Genomic DNA, 23621 nt, shown 5'->3' with positions numbered 1-23621 from the left:
GAGGGATGAATGAGGCGACCTTAGTAAAAATGGTGGAGATAGGCAGTGATTGTATCCTTGAATGACTTTGGGGTCATTCAAGGAGCATTTGAATCTTGGCTCTGTCGGGCTTGTCTCTAGCTGTGTCAATTTTACTGTGTCACAGTAAAACATTTGGGTTGTATCCTAAGGGAACAGGCCGACACTGAAGGATTGCAAAGAGGAGTGGTGCTGTGGCCAGATTTGCATTTTAGAAGAAGCACCCTGGCCGCTGTGTGGATAATAGATTGGAGAGGGTGAAGCTGTAAGTAGAGAGACCAGCCCGTAGGCTACTGCAATTGTCCAGGAGAGAGAGAATGGTGGCCATGACTTCGCAGAGATGGAGAAAATTGGAGAGACATTTCTAAGGTAAAATCCACTTGGTGGTTGGTTGGATGTGAGAATGAAAGAGGAGGCAAGGAGAAAGACTGACTCTTAGTTTGTTAGCTTGGGGACTGGGTGGATGGTAGCACCATTATATATGGCCACCTAGCCAATGACAACAGACGCCTGAAATGATAATCTAGTAGGACAGCCAGGCATGGAGACAACCATCCATCACATATGGTACAATGAAATGTGTTAAAACAGAGATGCTAGCTGTGCCTCTGGGAGCACAGAGGGAGGGGAGTATATTCTGGCTGGGGAGCCTCAACGGGTAAAGACATCAAAATAGATGGAGCAGTTGGAGAGAAGCTGGAGACAAGGAGGCTGGGAAGATGAAGACATGATACAGAGCTCTGAGAAGACCTACGAGGTCAAACAATTAAGTTTGCAAATGCATCTTAGAAAAAGTGCTACCGAACAAATATATGGTGATGGGAGGAGAACTGACTCTGGGTGGTGAACACACAATGGGATTTATAGATGATGTAATACAGAATTGTACACCTGAAATCTATGTAATTTTATTAACAATTGTCACCCCAATAAACTTAAAAAAAATGGAGGAAAAAAAAGAAAGAAAAAGTGCTACCTACCTCATTGCTGAATATCACTATGGTCACCTTCCAAATACTCCCCTTGGGAAGCTATGCACCAACGCCAGGCCCTAGTCCACCTTTCCAAGCAATCTTGGAACTCTTTTTCTGGAATGGCCATCAGAGCTGTTGTCGTATTACCCTTGATGTCCTGAATGTCATCCTTTCAATATTTCCTTTATCTTCAGGTAAAGGAAAAAGTCATTGGGGGCCAGATCAGGTGAACAGGGAGGGTGTTCCAATACAGTTATTTGTTTACTGGCTAAAAACTCCCTCACAGACAGTGCTGTGTGAGCTGGTGCATTGTTGTGATGCAAGAACCATGAATTGTTGGTGAAAAGTTCAGGTTGTCTAACTTTTTCACGCAGCCTTTCCAGCACTTCCAAATAGTAAACTTGGAGAACTGTTTGCCCAGTTGGTACAAATTCATAATGAGTAATCCTTCTGATATCAAAAAAGGTTAGCAACATCATTGCAACAAGTTCGCGAACTTAATTGTCAGGCCTCGTATGTGGTTGACACATAAAGTAGGTGGAGATGTCCCTGGGAGGCCCTACCTGCCAATCCAAGGAGTTAGTGAAGAGGAATTACCTCAGTTCCAGAAGAAGATAACTTTGTCCTTCCTATATTTTAGAACATCAGTGGTGAGTGTGTGAAAGGCACTAGAATAGGTGTTCGTCTCTGCACCAATTATTTCTAGAAGGATCCTCAGAAAAATCTAGTATGGCAATTTTCTTTGAAGTGAAACTGGGTGGCCAGAGGAGAGGGATGGTGAGGCTTTTCCTTTATCTTTATCTTTTTTTTTTCTTTGTAATTTAAACCATATAGACGTGTTACCCATTCAATACTTCAATACTTGAATAATTACTAAGAAAAAAACATGTACTGTTTGAAAGCAAAGATTTTTGGGTCATTTAAAGGGCATTTGAATCTTGGCTCTGTCAGGCTTGTCTCTCACTGTGTCAGTTTCGCCTCTCTGAGGCTCCGTTTCCTCATCTATAAAATGAGATCACTTTATGGGTTGTTGGAAGGTTTTCATGAGATATGTCAAGTGCCCGCACTGCACTAGGGATAGGCTAAATAGGTGCTATTAGTATTAATAATTAATAATAGTCAGTTGGATGGGCACCCCCTCTCCCCCAAGGAGGTCTCAACTTGACACACAGGGGTGGGTCAAGGGACGGGTGTTGGAATCAGACACAACTGAAGTCTGTCTCTCCAAGCTGGCAGCTACTCTCTAAACCACCATGGCCCTCCTCTGCAAAATGGGTATGCTAACACACCTCCCTCCCAAATTCGAAGACCCACTGGGTGGGGGCAGGTAGGCAACTGCCAAGTGCCTCACCTTGTGAGTTATGTTATGAAGATAAGTATTTTCAGGACAGCCTCTCTCTCTTTCTCAGTCTCCCAGCCCAGGGAGGCTTCCAGTCTCTCCTCTCTTCTCTCCACCGAGGGGTGAGGTGGGGTGGGGAGGGCATTCTCAAGAGTTTCCTCTTGTTCCAAACCGGGGTAGATGCAGGAGAAGTCTCTGAGGCAAGGCTTCAAGAAAGAGTCCCTGAGGTCCGGCTCGGCTCTTTTTATCTCTCACAGTTTCCACCTCCCTCCCTCTTTCAAGGATCCTGAGACCAGACAGCCACGCTGAAGGTCGCAGGCCTGACTCCTGTCTGACCAGACTCGTTGGTGGCGCCCTCACATGCGGAGCCTGCCACCCACAGGGCGAGAGCGGTACTGCAGGCGCGGGTGCCAGAGAAGCCCCCATCCGGTCATTGTTCTGTCAGTGCTTACTCAGCGCCTTTTCTGTGCCAGGCGAAAGGGGTCCCTGCCCTGATGAGGCTTACAGTCTAATGGGAGGAGTATCAGCAACGGAAGTGCTGGTAGCAACTTCATAATCTGCTTTTTGGTGAAAGACTTTGTTCTTTTAACACAAGTAATATATACGAGATATGACAATTAAGTTCATGAACTTGCCACCGTTCACTTACATTGGCAGCACTGTACAAAAGGCTCGGTAAGGTTTCATAACCTTGGTATATCAGTGTCTCAGAGCTGTGTTCCTGTCGACATGTGGCGGTGCCTTGCTGAGTGGGGTTCATTATTGTTGTTGCGTGTTTTTATGTGCCGTGGGGAGTATGTCTGAGCTTGAATTAGAGCAATGAACAAGCATTAAATGTCTTGTTAAACGTGGCAAGAGTGGAAGTGAAATCAGCGACATGTTAGTCCAAGTTTATGGAGATAATGCCATGAAGGAAACAGCACTGTACAAATGGATTAAACATGTTTCTGAGCGGAGAGAATGTGTCACTGATGAAGAGCGGTCAGGGCGGCCAGTAATGAACAGAACTGACAAAAACAGTATAAAAATTCGTCGAATTGTGCGTCAAAATCCTGACTGTGAGAAGCATGGCAGAGCAAATAAACATCGATAGAGAAACAGTTAGGAAAATCTTAACTGAAAATCTTGGCATGAGAAAGGTGTGTGCAGAAATGGTCCCAAAGGAGCAAAAGCAAAGGGAGTTTGTAGCCAGTAAACAAATCACTGTATTGGGGCACCCTCCCTACTCACCTGATCTGGCCCCCAGTGACTTCTTTGTTTACCTAAAGGTAAAGGAAATATTGAAAGGAAGACATTTTGATGACATTTAGGACATCAAGGGTGATACGACAACAGCTCTGATGGCCATTCCAGAAAGAGTTCCAAAATTGCTTGGAAGGGTGTCTGTGCATAGCTTCCCAAGGGGAGTACTTGGAAGGTGGCCGTAGTGATATTCAGCAATGAGGTATGCAGCACTTTTTCTAGGATGAGTTTGCGAACTTAATTGTAGAAATTTAAAAAATTAAAACATAGACATAACTTCTGGTAACATGTGTGTAGAGCTCTTACAGTACTTTTCTATGCATTTTACAAAAATGGAAACATACATTGCCTGCTTTATTGTGTTTAACAGCTTTATTGATACATTTCTCATACTATACACCAGCTTTGTTTTTGACCTAATGTAACCATAGGTGATGGATAATAATAATATGATATGAACTGCTGCTATTTGTTGAGCAAGGTCCTAAGTGTTTTTATACACATCATCACGTTCAGTCCTCCCAACAACCTTATTAGGTAGGTACTACGATTTTCCCCATTGTCTGACGGTGGGGTAAAGGTGTAATGGCCACCGCAATGAAAAGGTATCTTCATACTGAAAAATGATGCAGGCAACTCCATAGAATATAATAGAATTTATTACAGGGTAATTTACTTACATGGATGTAGGGTTGGAGCAGACAGATGACCCAGAAATTCTGCATAAATTATTCTCTGCTACGAGACCCCTGTTACAGTACTTTTAAAAATAGTATAACTCAGGTACTTATGATTGACAAGACAAAGGGACAAAGAATGCAGTATGTGCTAGGGACCATACTCCCTGGTGGGCTTGTGATGAATGATTGTTTATAATCAATACTATCATCAGTTTGATACTTATCTCGGTTGTCATGCCATTCTGATCACCACTAACAAAAATATTTGTGGCTACATTTTATGGAACACAGATAATCATCAACTACAAGGCTTTGATATGCTTGCTAAGGACAATGATGTTGGTCAAAGTTTACAGTATGAAAACTTAAAGCTGGAAGAAATCCAGGAACACAAAGATGGAGTGAGTTTTGTTCACGTCTGCATCTATACACCCATTTTGCAGATGAAGAAACTGAGACACAGAAAGGTAAGTGATGTGTCCAGCAAAAGTAGCAGAGCCAGGATTTTAACCCAGTTTTGTCTGAGAACCTGAGTTATTTTGTGATGCTTGCTGTGTGCCTGGCTGCATAGGAATTCAGAGGAATATGAAAAAAAAAGGGGTGGTGGTGAGGAATCTCTTGGAGCTCAGAGTGGAAATTTAAAAAATTGAATAGTCCTCATACAAGGTACAGTGAGTTTAAATATCACTGGGCGCTCAGAAGCCAGGGGGCACGATGTAACCAGGAAAGGCTGCCTGTAGGAAGTGAGGACTGGTTGGGTGTGTGCAGGCTGAGATGGCAGCAAGGTGGGAAGGGCATTTTCATCCAAGAGAAGCCAGCCTGAGCAAAGTCTTGGATGCAGACAAGTGTATGAGAATAAACAGGGACCAGTAAGGAAAAATAATTGAGCACCATGTTCTATGGGATTAGAAAGATGGACGATGCCTGGGATCTGTCCTCCAAAAACTGACGATCTAGCTAGGTGGAGGGTTGGGGGGAACTACAGAAATAAGTAATAGTGTGTACTTCACTGTGTACCCCCACATGCCAGGTTCTTTACCTACACAATCCCCTTTAAGCTCACAACATCCCTGGAAGATTGGCAGTTATGAATTCCATTTATAAATGAAGAAAGGAAGTTTCAGAGAATGGTTTGGTCTGTCTTCCAGGATAGGGAGGGTTAGAGCTGAGAGACTCAACCCACGAGGCTCAGTGTCTAAATCCAGTGCTCTAACCTGCACAGCTACACTATTCTGCTTCAAATGCCCCTCCCTCCACCTTGCTGGCCCCAAAGAAACAGTCTCTCATACCCAGCTCCCTATGCAAGTCTCCAAGACTTATCAGACCTTGCAGATAAAATTCTAACTCAGCATGGCCCTCAGGGCCCTTTAAGTTCTTGCTCCCCGCCCCTTCCCTCACACTTCCAGCCTTAAGGCACTCTTTGAAATTCTGGATACAGTACCCAGATCTTTTCTCTGTGGTGATGTCTGCCTGGAAAACTCTTATCATCTCCCTCCCAACCCAGACTTGTCCCTGACTCACTCATATTTGTATTGGGGAAGGGGCTATGACTTAGATATTACAGGAAGCCTTCCCTGACTGCCCCTCCAAAGACCAGCTAAATGCCCCTCTGTTCTGCTTCCATAGACCCTGTGCCCTTTCCCATAATCATGGCAATAATACTCATTAACAATTTTTGAGCACTCACTTTGTGCCAGGCACTGTGCTAAGGTCCCTTGAGTTATTGAAGCAGTATTGCACAGGGGTTAAATGTGCAAACTTTGAGGCCAGTCTTCCTGGATTTGAATCCTGGCTCCATCACTTAAAGGGTTGTGAAACAGGCGAATGATATAACCTCTTCTTGTGCCTCGATTTTCTCATCTGTAAAATGGGGAGAGAGAATCGCATCTATCTCATAAGAGTGTTGTAATGACCAAATTAATACATGAGAAAGGCACAGTACATACTAAGTGTTTAATAAATGCTAGCTACCATGTTTCCCCAAAAATAAGACCTAGCCGAACCATCAGCTCTAATGAGTATTTTGGAGCAAAAATTAATATAAGACCCAGTATTATATTATATTATATTATATTATATTATATTATATTATATTATATTATATTATATTATATAAAATGTGGTCTTATAGTAAAATAAGACCGGGTCTTATATTAATTTTTGCTCCAAAAGACACATTAGAGCTTATTTTCGGGGAAACGGTAATATCTGTTAAATCCTTGTAATAACTTCAATTCACAAGTGAGACTCTAAGAGGTGATTCACTCGATTTACCCATGATTACATAGCTAAGTAGCAAATCTGGACTTGAACTTGATGCCAAGGCCCATGCTGTACTGCCTCCCATTGTAGAGCCCATCACTCTGGTTGTAATAGCTGTTTACTCGCCAGTCTCTCCCTCTAGGCTGGGTGTTCCGTGAGGATCACTGTGGTCTTGTCGCCCCAGCCCAATGACACATTTGAGTGAATTAATTATGAATGAATTAATGATGTTGAGCAGCTCACGTAAGTTATTCAGAGAGTTGAGGTGGTGGTCGAAACACCCTGGCTTCCCCTGCAGTCTGCATGGAAAACTGCCTTAGTGCCTTCTCCTAGGATTAGTCTCTTGGCGGACAAATATTTCCTGGTCCAGGAACTGGAGGTGCTCTTAGCTGGGAGAAAGCACAGCAGAAGTAGCGGGCAGGATGCCCCAGATAAGCTTTCCCCTAAGCAAGCCCTGTCCTTGGCTGGGCAGCCTCCCCCAGTTTCGCTCCAATGCCTCCCTCATCAACAGCTGTTCCTAGTATCGAGGTGCCCACCCACGAGCTCCCTATTTCAAGGAAATAGAGCATCAGAGAGAGCTTTAGTGGCTTCAGTACAAACGTAAATATCACCAGCTGCCAGAGAGGATGACGTCAAATCCAGGCTGGCTGGCCATGGCCTTGGGGCAGCTCCCTGCACAGAGAGGCCTGATACACTGGGAGTCACGGTGAGGGAGGGGCACATGCCTGGAATTGTACCCTGAGGACACATTGGATGGTTCTGTGTATTCTCAAGGTACCCCATGACTTGAAATATTTTTCTTTCTAAACCCACTGAAGACAGAAATTAAATAGTTGTTCCTTTTCTTGCTAATCCTGATTCAGAGTGTCCTATCAGTATGAGCTTGACAGGGTGACCTCTTGGAGTTGGTTTCGCTCGACCTAAAGCAAAGTCTGTATGGATTTGAGGTTAAAATAATTTACTTGAGTCCCAGAATGCCTGGGTCCACCACTTGCCTAAAGTTCAGAGTCTCTGAAAAATGGGGGGGAATAGTATCTAGCTCACAAGATCCGGGTTAGGATTAATGTATTTTCAATGAGTGTCTATCATGTGCCAAGTGCTGGGGTCACACCAGTGAACAAAACATCGTCCCTGCCCCGTGGTGTTTGGTGAAGGAAGGCAGACAATAAACCAATAAATATTTAATATGGCAGATGGTGGTAAGTGCTATGAAGACAGAGAAGGCACAGTAATGAGGATAAAGTGTCAGGGTAGGGAAGAGTTATTTCAGTTCAGGGTAGTCTAGGAAAACCTTTCTGATAAGATGACTGCAGAGCAGACCCCTGATTGAAATAAGGAAATAATTCATGGGGCTATCTTCCAGGTGTAAACTCTTCCAGACAGAGAAATGAGCGTGTGCAAATGTCCTGTGGCAGGAGTGTGCCTGGAATGTTCAAGGAAAGGCAAGAAGGCCAAGGTAACTGGAGTGAAGTGGACAAGGGGGCAGGTAGAGGGGGTGATGTCAAAAAGGTGGGGGGGCAGGATGTGTAGAGCCTGACAGCCCACTATAAGGACTTTGGCATTTACTCTGAAGAAGATGGGAGTCATTAGAAAATTTTGAGCAGAGGAGGAAAATGATCTGACAGGTTTTACAGGATCCCATGTAGAGAATAGACTTGTAGGGGGACCAGGTAGAATGAAGAGGAGTTAGGAGGCTCTTGCAATTGTCCAGGTGAGAGGTAACACCTTTCATTAAATTGGTAGTAGTAGGTAGTAAGAAGTGGTCAGATTCTAGATATGTCTGAAGGAAGAGCTGTCAATATTGGTTGATAGATTGGATATAAAATTGTGTGTGTGTGTGTGTGTGTGTGTGAGAGAGAGAGAGAGAGAGAGAGAGAGAGAGAGAGAGAGAGAGAGAGAGAGAGAGAGAGAGAGATTTGATGGGATTTGATGACCCTGATTGCACCATCACATGTTAGAACCCAGGCTACTCAGTGAAAGAGCTAATGCTAGATGAGATTGTGAAGCTCTAGTACTCTAGTAATATGATCCTAAATGTTTGTCTTTATGAAACTGCATGACCATAAAGCATTCGTTTTATCTAATTTGCCCAAGTTCACACAGCTGTAAGGGAAGGAAACAAGATGTGAACCCAGTCTTCCCACACTAGTGTCCCTGCTTGTTCTTCTCTCAGGCATTCTTGACCTGAGGCACAAGGTCTCTTCGGGAGTCTCTAGATGTACTTTCTGGTACCTACTTCCCCCAACATTGTCTGCTAAACTGTGTGTGCTTGGAAGCAGGTGCATTTTTTGGGGGAAAAGGGTTCATAGCTTTTATTATATTCTTAAAGGTACCTATGATCAAAAAGTTTAGTTTTCTTTTATGTATGTAATTTTAAACTTTTATTTTTAAAACAATTTTTAGAAGAGTACTAGGAAGAAAAAAGAAGAAACGAGGGGCGGAGGGGGCGAGAATTGTCGAGCCAAAATACAGCAGATGCCAATGTTTGTTTCCCCGTTGCCATTCATTTATTCATTCACTCATTCATTCATTCAGTAAATTTGCGTTGCGCACCTGCTCTGTGCCAAGCACCATTCCAGAATCTGGGAACGCTGCAGTGGGGCACTCTCGGCATCAGAGTTTATATTCTATCAGGGGAAACAGACAAAATAATAATGATGATGACGATTATTATGTCAGGTGCCCTGAGAAAACAATGCAGGGTCAGAGAATGGGGAGGAGTGGAAATGGCATTTTAGGCAGGGTGGTTTGTGCTGGGAACCTTCCGTTGCTGTCCACGGACTCCAACGAAGGGAGCCATCCTAGATGCCAGGGTCCTCTCCACAAAACTTTCTTTTGCGCTTCGCCTCACCAGGGTGGGGACGGTAGGAAGGAGGGGTGCACACGGGAGGTGCAGAGCGCATGCTCCCTCCAGCTCCGCGGCTCCAACCTTTTTGACAAGGTCAGGGTCGGTCCCGAGGAGAGTGCGCAGGCGCCACCCAATAGGCACTTCCTTTGAGGTTGTGGTCCCGCCTCCGCAGCCTGTCTTTCTGCTTCCCTTCCGGCGCTGCGCTGATCCTCGTAAAAAATGGCGGCGGGAGCTGTGTCCCGGTTTTCTGGGCTGCTAGGTCGGTTCCAGCCACAGCTGGCGCGGCTTATGTCGAGTGGCGCCCACGGCGAGGAGGGCTCAGGTACTGGGGCTGTGGTCGGCGGGGCGGGCCTCAGCGCGACTCCCGAGAGTCGGCGCTGGACTGTGACCTTGGCTGGAGGCTTTGCGGGAGGGGGATGAGACCCGGGCGGGCCCCCGCCAGGCCTGAGCCGTCGTACCCCTCCGCAGCTCGCATGTGGAAGGCCCTCACCTACTTCGTCGCGCTCCCCGGGGTGGCAGTGAGCATGCTGAACGTCTTCCTGAAGTCGCACCAGGGAGAGCACGAGAGACCCGAGTTCGTCGCCTACCCCCATCTCCGCATCAGGTCCAAGGTACGTGCGCTCTTGCAGTCTCTTGAAGTGTCCGTTCTCCTTTTTATTCCAAATGCCCTTGTCCAAATTCTTCATTCTCTAAAAGCGTGATTGCCGGGTGTGTACAATTTCTCAGTATCTTCAGTTTTTATTTTATCCGGTTTTACGGAAGGGAAACGGGGGTGGATGGAATCACGGCTGTTTGTTTTTCAAAGTCATACAGTAAGTGCCCTTCGGTTTTCCTTTTCTCTGATTCATCTCACCTTCGGCCTTCTGAAAAATGTTCTCAAACAGCCGTCGGTTGTAGAAAACTTGGAGGTTTGGGAAATTCTTAGACTGGCAGTTGGAAGGTGGTTCACCTATTAGGACCTGGGCATGGAGGTATCTATCTGACAGGTAGTAGCTGCATATGAAGAGACTGGCAGCTTTTCCTATTCCCCGCCTCTACGTTAGTTATCATAACTGTTTTATCCTTTGGCTGTTGATGTAGATATATTACAATCATGTGTTTTTCATTATAACCATTGTGTAAGTATTCTTAACAAGAGCCTCTTCTGGTTCTTTAATAACTCTTACATCACTTAGCCCAGGTAGCAGTGACTTCATAGAAACTTAATCTAGATTCTTAGATTCAGGAAGAATTTTTGAGTTTTTGAGCCCCATTCACCCTTGTACAGTAGAATTAGAAGTCATACAGCAAGGTTTTTCCATTTTAGTACTATTGATATTTGGGGACGGATAATTCTTTTAGGGATGAGGGCCATCCAGTGAGTTGTAGGATGTTTAGCAGCATCCTTAACCTCTACCCACTAGATGCCAGTAGTACCCCACCCTCCCCCACATGCCTCCAGATACTGCCCAGTGTCCTTGAGGGACAGAATCATCCTGGGCTGGAAACCACTGCCCTAGAGCAATGCTTTTCAAAGGTAGCATGCAAAATAATTGAGGAGGGTCGGTTGCAGTTTCCAGTACAGAAGTTTGTTTCAGGTCTGGAATGGAGCTCAGGCACCTGCATTTAAATTAGTATCTCCCCCACACCCACCTCTGCCATTCTGATACTGGTGATTTGAGGATTATACTTTCATAAACACAGCACCGATAGACTACTTACCAGGGGGAGGTTCATGAGTACCGAACTTGAGCTTGCTTTTCCTAATGTCTACTTAAAGGGCTCTCCTGGAAGTTATGTGCGCCCTTAAATTAGGGGAAGGCTGAAACATGCCAGTAGTTAAAGGACTACCTACCATTAGTTTTTACGTATTAGCTGTCACCCTATCTATTTTAAGCAGTTCGTGGCAGTGGTATTTTTGAACTGTTTTCTGGAATATCCTAATTGGCATCTTCATTCTACAGCCCTTTCCCTGGGGAGATGGTAACCATACTCTATTCCATAACGCTCATTTGAATCCGCTTCCGACCGGCTATGAAGATGAATAAAGAGAACCTGGACCACTACCCACTGGGGACCACAGCACTGGTTTGGACCATTACCCTGAACACGGACCAGAAAAGTGTATGGGACCTTAAGCTGACCTTCTTTCCTGTATAAAATGATGACCAGTGTACTAATCTTCCATCCCTTTGCTTATGGCAGGAGGTGGCTTAAATAAACAACTTTAGATTGGTCATGAGCTGAGAATTGCATTCTTTGGTGTTTTTCCTTCAAAAATTAGCATTCGTGTTATTTCTGCTGTTTTCAGGTCCAATTCAGGCCTCTGAATAACAGTGTTAACAGGCCTGTCCTTGGTTTCTAGTGCCTGGGGGGCATAAAGCAAAAGTAGAGCTAGTTAAGTATCAAGATTGGGTCGGGACAGACTTTGAAGGGCAAAGACATTGAGTGGCCAGCAGAATGGCTCTATTTTACATGAGAAAGAGGTGTGTATCTGTGATTCTCTCCAGTTAGTGCTTCCTGTATCCCAGCTTTCTCACCTCCCATGCTACTGGCATTTGCTATGGTCAGATCATTTTCTCCAAAGGTGTCAAGTTCTCACCTTGGTGTCATCTCTCAGCACCATGAGGGATGGGTCAGAAATCTTCGGAGAAATAAAGGCAGTATCTTTGAAGTTGCCGAAATAGTTGGGGGATGAAGTCAAAACAGCATGAGGAACAATCAGAAAAAATTCTCTCAGTAGCAATTACAATAAAAGAACATGGTGGGCTTGGAGCAGATTTTATTCTCAAGGCTCAACAGACAGTTCTGTGGTAAGAGTCAAGAAGCTACAAAGTTTTGGTGTTAGCACATATAGTAAACTGGTACTGCAAAGGTGAGGCAGATAGAAACACGGTATGAAAACCATTTACAGTAAGGAAAAAAGAATCCCTGCTAGCTTTGCCATTTTGTCATCTAACCACAGCCTGTGCTTCCCTATAGAGCTGTTGTGCTTGTGGCCAGTTTGAGTTCGGGGCAAGATTTAACTTCAGCTGCTGCCTGGTCTCCTTCAGCTGGGTTCCAAATATCTTATAATCCTCGCAGAATGGACCATAAACAGTCAGAATATAAATGCGGAATGTTTTCAAATGACATTAAGGACTGGTCACATTAAATATGAAGTAGTAATAAGTGGAAAGAAGATAGAATTTAGGCGTTCTGTAAATCAAGTTTCATACTACCTTTGGGCACATATAATAAATTGAACCCAATTACTCAAGATACGCCGTTGTGGGGATGAGATGATATTCTCAAGTATGTAAATGCTCACCTGATCCTGACATTTGTGCCATGAGACATTTCAAGATATTGTGTCGCCTACTGTAGAAATACATTTTAGAAGTCAGCGGGATTTCTAATTGCTATACCATACTACCTTGCTTAGAGAAATCTTCACGTTTTCTTCACCTTTAAATTACAAAGCATAGAAAATTCTACCCTGTGTATATGTGGAATATGTGGGGTAACAGGGTAATACTAGTTATATAAAGTACACTGAGTTCCAGCGGCAAATAGTGATAAAAACTAAATGTTAACAATTTATTCCATCTTCATGATTACAGACATTACAGGACAGGTGGTTAAACAAGGCAAATAGCAACTCTTTTTAAATCCCATTTAACCCGATACAGCATTTTGATGATATACAGGTTGATTTAATTCATTGACTTGGGTTGAAAGCTAGCAACAGCAAATCTTTGCAATTTAGGCTCTTCCTCCATAGTATACTCCAAGGATCTTAACTATATACTGATGGTGTTCAGTCTAACATTCTTGAAGTTTTCGCATCTTAATCTGAGATCTGACACCTCTTGTTAAGGCAAGGAACTGTCTGTTAAAAGCTTCCTTTTGGCTTACCGAGATCACCAGCAAGCTTAACCGTTAAGTTACTATATAAAAATAAAACTGCTCCCAAGCGTTGATTAAAACTGTTGCGCTGGGATCCCTTTTCAGAGCATTAGATCCCTGAGAGAAAAAAGAGGTTCTAACCAGTTGCTTTCATCAACAGTGAACCCAGTACAGTGCACCTAATGTTCTTCGCAGCATAACTCGAGGTCAGGAAATCCTGATCATCCTGACATGTTTGTCATTATTTACATAAAAGGTATATTCACAGCTGATCCCAGATGAAATAATCCCAAGAAATTCAGTTTTAGCACATTGAGTTCCTGCACAATGCCAGAGCAAATGAGAAATCATCCCAAAGCAGAGTGATGGTTCATCTTTTACAAGTGAGAGGAAAACATCAAGGAGGAGGAAATAAAAGCACTCCCTCCTAAACTCATTAAATCAAGGGCCATCTTCACAGCCTTCACAAAATCCAGAGTGCTCAATTTCCTTATTTGAGGAGTCCCATTTTCAAGGTGACTGTCAAGGTCAAGAAGAGCTTTCAGGCTTTTCTTTGCCATGGCCCATGAACTCCAGTCCTTCAATAGGAATCTCCTTCTCTTTTATTGCTTTCTGAAGGGAGAAAACACGTTATAAAGGTCAACATGATGCTTACTGGCTATGTTGCTTACTGGCTACGTTACTTTCTGGCTATGTTACTTTGAGCAAGCTTTTCCTGTCTGCAAATGCGATAAGGATAACAGGAATTACCCTGAGGATGGTTTAAATTAACTGGGAGTGCTGTCCTTACATGTCAAAGTAGTTTCAAATCAGTTGGGCTGGAATGAAAATTGCCCTAGCTGGTCGAGAGAGAAAACAGGCCAGCGGAGAGATTATAACAACAAAATGAAACCCTCCATAATGTCTACCTGGCCACAGAAAGGCTAACACCCAGCCTCGCCTCCGAATAACAGTGGAAAAATGCACCACCGCAAAAATCAAGGAAACGATTGTAGTGAACTTGGCTTAATCACTTCCAGTTTCTGGGCGTGAGTGTTCCTTTTGTGTGTGTGTGTGAGTGTGAGTGTTCCATTTTTAAAATACGAAGAGCTACGCCCACTTTGTAAGTTTAAGAGCACCAAATAAACCAAAGCATGTTACTATGCTCCGTAAAAAGTAAAATGCTACAAAAATACTTAACTTTGTCATCTGGAGAGATACCAGGCAGCTTTGGTGGTGGCGGCAGAGCCGCACTGAGGCTCTTCTTCACCCTCCGCATCCCAACCCCCGAAAGAGACGAGGCGTGTGGCCAGGGACACGGCCGAGAGTGCGGGGCCGGGGACAGAGGCGAGGGCCGCAGCTCACCTGAACACACTGCTGGTAGCGCTTGAAGAGGTCGGTGCACGGGTCGCCGGAACTGTCCCCCTTGAGGAACTTCTCGGCAAACCAGCGGTTGAAGCACTGGTCATACTCGCGCTTCATGTCGGTGCATCCCTCCCCGACGCTGTTCATGGCGGCGGCAGTGGCGACGCACTCTGATGTCATCACTCGTAGGCGCGTCGCTTGGCTTTGAGGGCGCACTACGGCGGCCGAGCAGAGAAGACATGTGGGCGCGGGCTGTGTGGCTGGGCCTCCGGGCCCGGGTGGGCGGGCGCCGGGGCTTCACCTCCGAGGCAGATCCTCAGGTAAAGGCCGGGGGATGGAGGGTCCCCAGGCGGGTGGTGAAGCCGGTCGGAAAGCGGACCAGGCCCCATCTGTGACCCACACGCTCCGCCTCATCTGCCCCCGCCCACCCCAGGGAAGTGGCCGCATCACGGCCGAGGTGATCGAGCACCTGGAGCGTCTAGCGCTTGTGGACTTCGGCAGCCAAGAGGCCGTGGCACGGCTGGAGACAGCTATCGCCTTCGCAGACCGGCTCCACGCCGTGGACACGGACGGGGTGGCGCCCATGGAGTCAGTACTGGAGGACAGGTAAACTCTCGGCCGCGGCCCCGAAGCCTTGTCTGTGGCGCCTTTCGCAGCCATTGAAGATGGTGATTAGTGTCTCATTTCCCAGAGGGAGAAAGAGCTTTAGGCGAGATGCAGAAACTTGCCCCTGGTCATCCCGCGGTAAGTGGTTTCCCGCCTTCCCCTCGTTCATTATAGATCCCATCACTCCCGTTTAAAATCCTCCAGGCCTCCCAGTGTCCCTAGGAACAAAATCCAAACTGCTGATCATCACCTTCGAGGGTGTACTTCACAGAACCTCTCTCTGCCTACCACTCAGACATACAACTCTTACCAGTCCAGCCACGTTGGCTTCCTGTTTCTCCAATCTGCCAAATTGTTCTTTCTTCAGGATCTTTGCACTTGCTGTTCCCTTTTTCGTGGACAGTCTGTCTCTTTGGTTCATCTTCTCCGAAGGACCTCTCCTGACCACTCCTAATCCCTTCTCCCCTTCTAGTTACTACGTCCTTATCCTGTTGAGTTTTCTAGAAATCATTTTCTTGATTATTTTTGTTGATTTGTTATATCTCGGTATTAGAATGTGAGATCATGTCTGACTTGCTTACTGTTGGGATTCCTGTCTCAAAAATTTAAATGTACATACTTGCTGACCTAGTGATTCCCTATGGAAATAATCTGTGAAAGTGCATCAAGATGTAAGCACAAGTGTCCAGGGTATGCAAATCTGTTCATAAGACAAAAAGCAACAACAAAACCTCCAGAAACAATCTTAAGTGTCCTTTGTGTCACACAATAGGATACTCATCAGTTGTTAAAAATAATGAAACAAATAACTACATATGCTGGTATGGGAAGGTCTCCAAGATATATTTTTAAAAAAGGCAAAGTTCAGAACATTGTATATGGTATTGACGCTTTATGTGTAATCTGTTTTACATATTCTGGTGTATGCATTAAATTTCATTTTGTCCCCTGAAAAGGCATGCAAGAAACCTTTAGAAAGTCTTTTTTAAAAAGTGGGAATGCAGAGGGAAGTTTTAACTTCATTTTACACCAAGGACCAAAAACACAAATGCCTAAGGGGCCAGAGTAGTAACGGAAGTGCTGACGTAGTGTAGTATAATACAATAGGGAGGGGTGGGTCTTTGACAGACTAGCTTGTGAATACTGAAAGGGTGCAGCACGCCTCTACTAATCTCTACCAATTGTTGCCAAATTGAATACATTTTCAAAGAAAATGCTTTTTTTGGAAAGCAGACTTGTTTGCTGTTTGGGACTGCAGCTTCTTAGGACGGTTATGTAGCTCATAAAGACAAGGAAGGCAATCTACAACTGTGTCCTAGCCTTTTCTGAGGGATTTTTAAAAAATAAACTAGTACAAGTGAGAGCAAGAAAAGATTAGTGCCAATAGGGAGAGCCAGACCTATCTGTAACCATAATCTTTGTGTAAAGTGCTTGCTAGCCTCCTAGTCTCGTTTTTTATTCCTTCAAATCCTTTCTCTATTTTGTAATCTCATGCTCAGGTCAGAAAGGTAAACCACAATTTGCCCAAAGTTTCAGTGTTTCAAAACAGAACTCTGATGTCATTCGCCTACTCAAGCCTTCGGGTGGTTTCCCAGTGAGTGCTCTTCAGGCTCAAGACAAAAGCTTCCCACAGCCTGCTTGGCATCGTGTAACCGAGGCCCTGGCCACCTCTCCAAGACAGTGCTGTAACTTGCAAGCCCTTGAGCTCACCATTCTTTTTTCTTCTTAGGATTCTGAGCCGCTTGCCTTTACCCCCATTTCACCCCAGCCACTCTTTTTTGCCTAACTTCTTTTTCAAATTTGAACTGCCACTTCTGCAAGGTCTTCATTCTTTTATGTTGAATCAGGTTCCCTTTCGGGACCTGTGGCTTTCCTGGTATTTCACCGAGCTGTAATTTTACATGTATGTTATACATCTATTTGAGCGCTATTTGATTCTCTGCCCCTCTCCCACTCATCCACGTTCCAGGAAGCATGTCTGTTATTGCTTATGTTTTCAGTATCTAGCACTGGGCAGTCGATGTTTGACTGTTACCCTCTTTGGGAAAGTAGGGGATAGAAGCACAAAGTGTCGGAATTGCCCAAGTCATCTAGAGGGTAACTAGAGAAATGCAACTATTTAATACTCGGGGAAGAGTTTGTGAAAAAGATGAAGGGGGATGTGGATTTGGTAGTTGCAATAGTGATTTGGTATTCAGTGATCTGCACTCTTGCGGTAAATTTAGAGACCAGTTTGGGTTAATGATTTCAATGTAGGGATTTGACATTTTGTAGGACTTTCACGTTTTGAACATTCTGCCTCAGACACTTGAAATGCAACCCAGTTAAGTGTTAAATGGTTTTCGGTGATAGCCATACACTCGCTATAAAAGCTCTGACTGGCTAATAGAAATCTCTTAGCACATTAATAACCTATCATTTGGTTTGAGCTAAAAAATTTTTTTAAAAGCGTGCTTACGTGCTAGGCACTAATACTTATATGCATTAACTCAGCTATCAGGTAACTCAGCTCTCTCTCCCTGGAAGAGAAATACTAGTATCTCTTTTATAGATGAAACTGAGGCTCAGAAAGGTTATGTAACATGCCCCACCGTTTCACAGGCAGTAAGAGATTTCAGGATTTGGAACTCGAAGCCTCTGCTCTCAAATAGTGCTTTAGATATGCCATCTAAAGTCAAATCCTGGAAACTTTATTCTTTCATCTCAAACCCAGAGGCTGATGACTCAGATCAAGTCCTGGCTGCAGCCAAATAGCTCAATGCTTAGCATCTCCCTCAGAGCCTTATTTGAACCAAAGACTCTTGGCCAAATTGATTAGCTTTCATTCCAGTCTGCATCAAAGTAGAAATAAATTAGGAGGGAGGGCAAAGGCTAGTAGATGATGAAGTAGAGTGGTGTCCAGAGAAACGACTCCTGGCAACCTGATACCAGGGAAGGGGCAGAAACTGCAACAGCAGACCTGTCCCATTGGTCAGTCCAAGGGCCAGCAGAGGCACTTCTTCCTCCATGTTGCTATCTTGCTTTCCACTAAATGCTTTTTATTTTGCATTTCCCACAGTTACTGCCTATGAGCTTCAGAGGGCAGGGATTTCAAGTTCACAGTTGAAGCCTTTCTCAACCAGGGTTTTTCATCTGAACCAGGACACAGAAAGATCCAAGTGACTCTTTTCAATTCTCCCAAGGATAGTTCATAATTAACATTAGCCCAGATACACAGAAGTTGATTTATTATCAAAATGGATGTCCTATGGTATTTGGGCTAAATTCTCGTGTGTAACCCAGACCAAGAAAGATGAGGTGAGGTAGGCATTTAGTTAATCAGTAATTGAAAGGCACCTAAAGAGCTCAGCAGTTCCTGTTCTGTTTTATGTATGATTCTGAGGTCAAGAAAAGTTCAGCCATTTGCCAAGTGATGGGTCTGCTTGACGTGGTACCCTCAGAGACCCTGGGATCAGTAGCCTATAATTACAAAAACATAGGGAGATGGTGGGTTTATTCTAGAAACAACTTCATTATAAACAGTAATTAGGTGGAAATGTGTAATATTTGAAGGGGTGAATTTTGTTTTTCTGGTAATGTTACTTACACAGGAAACCTGATTACCAAATGAGTAAATAAATCAACTGCTACTAGATTAACTTTGGGAAGCAATAACTTGTAAGCACCTGTTGGCAGTAGTAGAGTCTTCGTCAAACCCTCCAGGCCCCCAGGAACTATTAGCAGCCTCCAGTCTGTAGGGAGTTGGCAGGTTAAGTGTGATTACAGCCAGTTAAGTGCACAGTTACACTCAATGAGCGGTGGGGACTGAGATGCACTCACTCTTTCTGAAAGAGCAGATACTGTTGTTTCCCCCAAAATAAGACCTAACCAGAAAATAAGCCCTAGCATGATTTTTCAGGGTGACATCCCCTGGACATAAGCCACAATCTGTCTTTTGCAGCAAAAATTAATATAAGACCTGGTCTTATTTTCGGGGAAACACGGTACTATTCAGCACCCATCTTTTATTGATGAGAATACAGCCCAGCATTATCAGATCTTTTTAGCATCATTTAATCTTCCCAGCAATTCTATGAAGCATTCTACAAACAAGGAAACCGATACATCGAGAATATAAGTAATTTGCCACATGCCACGTGAAGGTAGCTGTGGTGAGAAAAGCACTCATCACTGGGATTTGAATTCAGCTGTGATTCAGGAACCCAGGCTCTTAGCCATTTTGTTGTACTGCCCAAAAGAAATATAAACTCCAGAAAGTCCAAGGGTCACCTTTATGGATGATTTTTATTTTTGTTCTCCAAGTTTTCTTAAACGAACGCATAATCCTTATATGGTTAACAAAAAAACACAACTAGTACAACCTTCACTTTTTTGGCAAGAAATTTAGTCTGGAAAGATCACAGTTGTTCAAGGTCACACAGTTAAGATAGTGCCAGATCCTGAAATGGACTCCAACTCTCTACTCTTTGTACTATGAATAAGTGTTTATTGTGTCTAACCTTAGACTGGGTGCCACAAAGGAAACAGAACTAGTCCTTTCCTCCCAGATATTTGTTGTTTGTTACATCCTTGCCCCTTTGTCCCATGAGGTTTGGCCCTAGGTCTATGTCTGGCTCAAAGCTGATCCCCTAGCAAACTGAGCAGACTGCTTCTTTTTCAGCTGGAAGCAGGCTCAAACCCCGTCATGTACTTTTCAACCTTGAAACAGTAGTAAAGCCTCACAGATATGTTTAGCTCCTGTTTGGTTTCAGTAGTTGCCATCTGGATACTTTAATGAAGCCACTAGGCCCAGAGAACAGTGGGAGATTCCTGAGCTGTTTGTGGTACATCTTACAAGTGGAAGCACTTTTATGTCCACAAAGGTGGCTGCAGTGAAAAAAGCACTTGTCTTAGAGTACCAGAACTGGGCTCAGATCCCAGTCCTGTCACTTAGGAGCTAGGTAGTACCCTTAAGTCACTTATAACCACTCCTGAGCAAGTTACCTGCCAGGAAGTCCATTTCCTATCACCCCAATCTAGTTATTTCCTGCCCATTTTAGCAGTGACATCACCTATTCTGAGTACTTGTTCCTCAACCAGGCTGGGTCTGGTGCCCTTGCCTACTCCCTTGGCAAGCTGTGCGCACCTGTTAGATTTAAAACATTATATTGTTAATTGCTTTTAATTACCTATCTTCACCCAAAGCAATTTACTCATAGTAATCATCCAAAAATATTTATTAAACATATCAATCCTAAGGAATAACGACCACTTACCTCACAGGGTGGTTGGGAGAAATCTATAAACTATATGTAGACTGTCATTTGGTCTCCTCTTGACCATAGCTCCTCCACCATAACTCAAGAATATGCTGCCCCCTTATTCTGTCAATTCTTGACCCTCTCCACCATGCCCTGTCAGCCCTCTTCTCTGAGAGGGTAACCATAAGCCTCTGGTTTTGTAGATGTCTATACTTGAGACCCGACAATGTGGTAGAAGGCAACTGTGTGGAAGAAGTACTACAAAACTCCCATCGAGTTGTGGAGGAGTATTTTGTGGCCCCTCCAGGTATGTGTTGCCCAAAGTGGTTTGACAGATTGTCTCACAGTGAACTAAGAACGTAGTAGAACTGTGATTCCCAAATTTGCCATGTGAAAGCACTTTAAAAAGTATAAAGTGGGAATTAGGTGAAAGTGGTCAAAAGGCACAAACTTCCAGTTATAAGATAAATAAGTTCTGGGGATATAATGTACAACATGATGACTATGTTTAACAATACTGTATTGTATACTTGAAAGTTGCTAAGAGAATAGCTCTTAAAAGTTCTCACTACAAGGAAAAAAGTTGTAACTGTGAGATGATGGATGTTAACTAATCATATTGTGGCAATCATTTTGCAATATATGCATGTATCAATTCATTATGTTGTACACCTTAAACTTAATACAATGTTATATGTTAATTATTATCACTAAATTGGAAATAATGGGGAAAATCCCATTAACAATTTTTAAAAAGTATCAAGTGCATTTAGGTGGTGGCATTATGGTGGCAGTAGGGTCCAGGGGTCATGCTCACCTCTAGAGGTCAGTTACTAACAGGAATGAGCAAAACAGAACTGGGGCAGGGAGCGGTGTGTACAGTAGCAAATCTGGAACTCAAGCTCTCCCTGAAGGGGCAACTGGCATTTGCTGCTTCTCATTCAGTACCGGGCAGGAGGAATGTGAACCCATTTTCCTAGAGAACTTGGAGATCTGGCATTTTGTGTGGTATTTCCCAAATTTTAAGTACTGACGACTAATTAAAATTTTTTTTAAATAAAAGACCATGCAAATAAAACATACCTGCAAGCCAGATGCATCCTGTGAGCCATCAGTTTGCAACCCCTGGTGTGGAGATTTGCATCTTTAAACCTCATTGCAACCATTTTAAATGGAAGCTTTAAAGTAACTCTGGGCCAATAATAAAATCCAGAACCTTGGATGGGCTGAACTGTTTTTATCTCCTCTGCAGATAGGGTCCTCAGAGCTTCTGCACCCCTCTGGTTATTTGGGAATGTGACTAACTAGCCTAAGCACTCAGGTAGACAGCTTTCGAAGTGCCAACTTCAAATTCAGGAGATGTCTTCAGAGGAGAACCATTCTGAACAGCCTCCAGAGACAAACATCAGCCCTCCAGCTCAGGGGTTACCTCTTTGATCAAAACTAACCAGTTAAAAAAAAGCTTCGGTTACGGGATGTAAATAAAGTACAGCATAGGGAATATAGTCAATGGTATTGTAATAGCTATATAAGATGTCAGAGAAGTAGTAGATTGGGGGGGTTATCACTTTGTGATAGACAACAGTAAATGTCTAGTATGTTGCTTTGTACACCTGAAACTAATAAAATAAAAAAAGATTAAGAAGTAGAAAAAAGGCAATTTGGATAATAAAACAAAAACAAACAAAAAAAAGCTCTGGTTGAAGCAAGGATGGAAAGGAAAGCTAAAAAATTTGTGAACTCTCTTAACCATGCCTGATTCACTAAACCACCTCAGTCAACTGTGGAAATAAGCTTTTATAATCCATCTCAGAGCCTGATGGTTGTCACTGCTTCAGGAGACACACCCACTGATCACATGCTATTTTCAAATAGAACCTGTATCAGACTGCTTCTTGGGACAGAGAGTTCACAGTCAGTCTTTCCTTCCATTCCTATATGCATATAAACAAACGGCTAATTAACCTGTCTGCTCCTTATTGAAAAGTGCATTAACTAGACTTCACTTACAACTGTGATTCTTGCAGATACTCAGAAAAACAGGATAGTAGCTACACTTATTTCCATTGCTTATTTTCCATGACAAACCAAGTGATAAGTTAGCTTAGTAGAGCCAGTTGCGAAGGAGGCTCAGCTATAATTCTTTTTTGTTACTGTTTTCAAACAGGTAATATCCCTTTGCCAAAGCTGGATGAACAAGAGCCCTTCTCACATCGCTGAGTAGCTATTCTGGGAAGGGGTACCCTCTGAACACGTGGAAGCACAATAGTACTTTGTTATTATGAACACTAATGTTCCCACTTCCTTCAGTAATCTGAAAAAAATTGATGGTTAAGTTTTGTTTTTTGTTTTTTTAGTAACTAACTCTTCTGAAGACAGAATTGGGAAATACCTAGCTCAAACAAGGCAATGAGTTTCTGATGCTAATGGAAGTAAAAGGCATTGTCAGTTTCCAAGGAAATGGATCACGTATTTACTCACAGGTTGTTCCATTTGTTCAGAAAACATCTCCCTTTATCGCCTCCCAAAGACTGTCTACCAAACTGCACTTATGTGAATTTTTCCTGTGTGACTGTTAGACCATTGCATCTGATCACTGTGTGACAACCTGAGCTGTCCTTTTTAGTTGCTGTTTCTGTCAACCTGAGCAGCCTTTTATCTTTACTGAACACACTTGAATTTGTTCCTGGTTATCCACTTTGTTCTAAACAGAGGGCTTTCTGCTAAGGTCTGAAGAACATTCAAAACAGACTACAGCTTGGGAACCCCTAACCTAGAACCACCCACCATCCCACAAAGTGATTATATAGCCATATCTACAGTTTCTCTTTCTGAAAAGAACTTATAAAAGTAGTCCTGATGTTAGCTAACAATACTTGTTGTATATTAAAAATGTGCTGAGAGAAGATCTTATGTTAAATATTCTTACCACATATATATAATAAAGGAATAGGGAGACAATGGGTATATTTATGGTCTTGGTGGTGGTGATGGGTGTATGCTTAATCCCAAACTCATTGAATTGTATACATTAAATAACTATAGCTTTTTACATGTCAATTATAATTCAATAAAGTGGTTTTGGAAAAAAGAGCACCAGGCCTGGGACAAAGTAGATTCCCCCCCCCCCCAATGATTATTGAATTAATAAGCAGAATCCAAGATGGTGGGGTTTTTTAGTTTTTGGTTTGTTTTGTTTTT

The 23621-nt window shown here is 43.4% G+C and overlaps 3 protein-coding genes and 1 long non-coding RNA gene across 6 annotated transcripts; 3 read left to right on the top strand and 1 right to left on the bottom strand.

The window, feature by feature from the left end:
• Positions 1-242: 242 nt before the first annotated feature.
• On the top strand, positions 243-7972 carry LOC141569178 (uncharacterized). Its single transcript, XR_012492628.2, has 3 exons — positions 243-387; positions 4545-4720; positions 7879-7972. It is a non-coding gene; the product is annotated as an uncharacterized LOC141569178 (long non-coding RNA).
• Positions 7973-9524: 1552 nt separating this feature from the next.
• On the top strand, positions 9525-11584 carry COX6A1 (cytochrome c oxidase subunit 6A1). Its single transcript, XM_019727847.3, has 3 exons — positions 9525-9685; positions 9832-9974; positions 11307-11584. The coding sequence occupies exons 1-3, from the start codon at positions 9583-9585 to the stop codon at positions 11388-11390; spliced, it is 330 nt and encodes a 109-aa protein (XP_019583406.1). The 5' UTR covers positions 9525-9582; the 3' UTR covers positions 11391-11584.
• Positions 11585-12107: 523 nt separating this feature from the next.
• On the bottom strand, positions 12108-14801 carry TRIAP1 (TP53 regulated inhibitor of apoptosis 1). The gene is made up of 2 exons (XM_019727852.3): positions 14575-14801; positions 12108-13842 (listed from the first exon to the last, which is right to left on the bottom strand). The coding sequence occupies exons 1-2, from the start codon at positions 14752-14754 to the stop codon at positions 13759-13761; spliced, it is 264 nt and encodes an 87-aa protein (XP_019583411.2). The 5' UTR covers positions 14755-14801; the 3' UTR covers positions 12108-13758.
• Positions 14733-23514, top strand: GATC (glutamyl-tRNA amidotransferase subunit C). 3 transcript variants are annotated; one of them, XM_019727851.3, is made up of 4 exons: positions 14733-14894; positions 15008-15180; positions 20624-20727; positions 22588-23514. In XM_019727851.3, exons 1-4 carry the CDS (start codon positions 14748-14750, stop codon positions 22638-22640), a joined length of 477 nt encoding a protein of 158 aa, XP_019583410.3. In that variant the 5' UTR covers positions 14733-14747; the 3' UTR covers positions 22641-23514. The 3 variants fall into 3 exon arrangements, with proteins under 3 accessions (XP_019583410.3, XP_074177781.1, XP_088657095.1); XM_074321680.2 differs by lacking the exons at positions 20624-20727; positions 22588-23514 and adding exons at positions 15266-15318; positions 15548-15764 and having other exon boundaries at positions 14763-14894; XM_088800969.1 differs by lacking the exon at positions 20624-20727 and having other exon boundaries at positions 14763-14894.
• Positions 23515-23621: the final 107 nt, after the last annotated feature.

The sequence above is a fragment of the Rhinolophus sinicus genome, chromosome 9 (genome assembly GCF_057876585.1).
Source record: "Rhinolophus sinicus isolate RSI-liver-muscle chromosome 9, RSI-T2T, whole genome shotgun sequence".
Classification (NCBI taxonomy): domain Eukaryota; kingdom Metazoa; phylum Chordata; class Mammalia; order Chiroptera; family Rhinolophidae; genus Rhinolophus; species Rhinolophus sinicus.
This window is presented reverse-complemented; position numbering and strand designations above follow the sequence as displayed.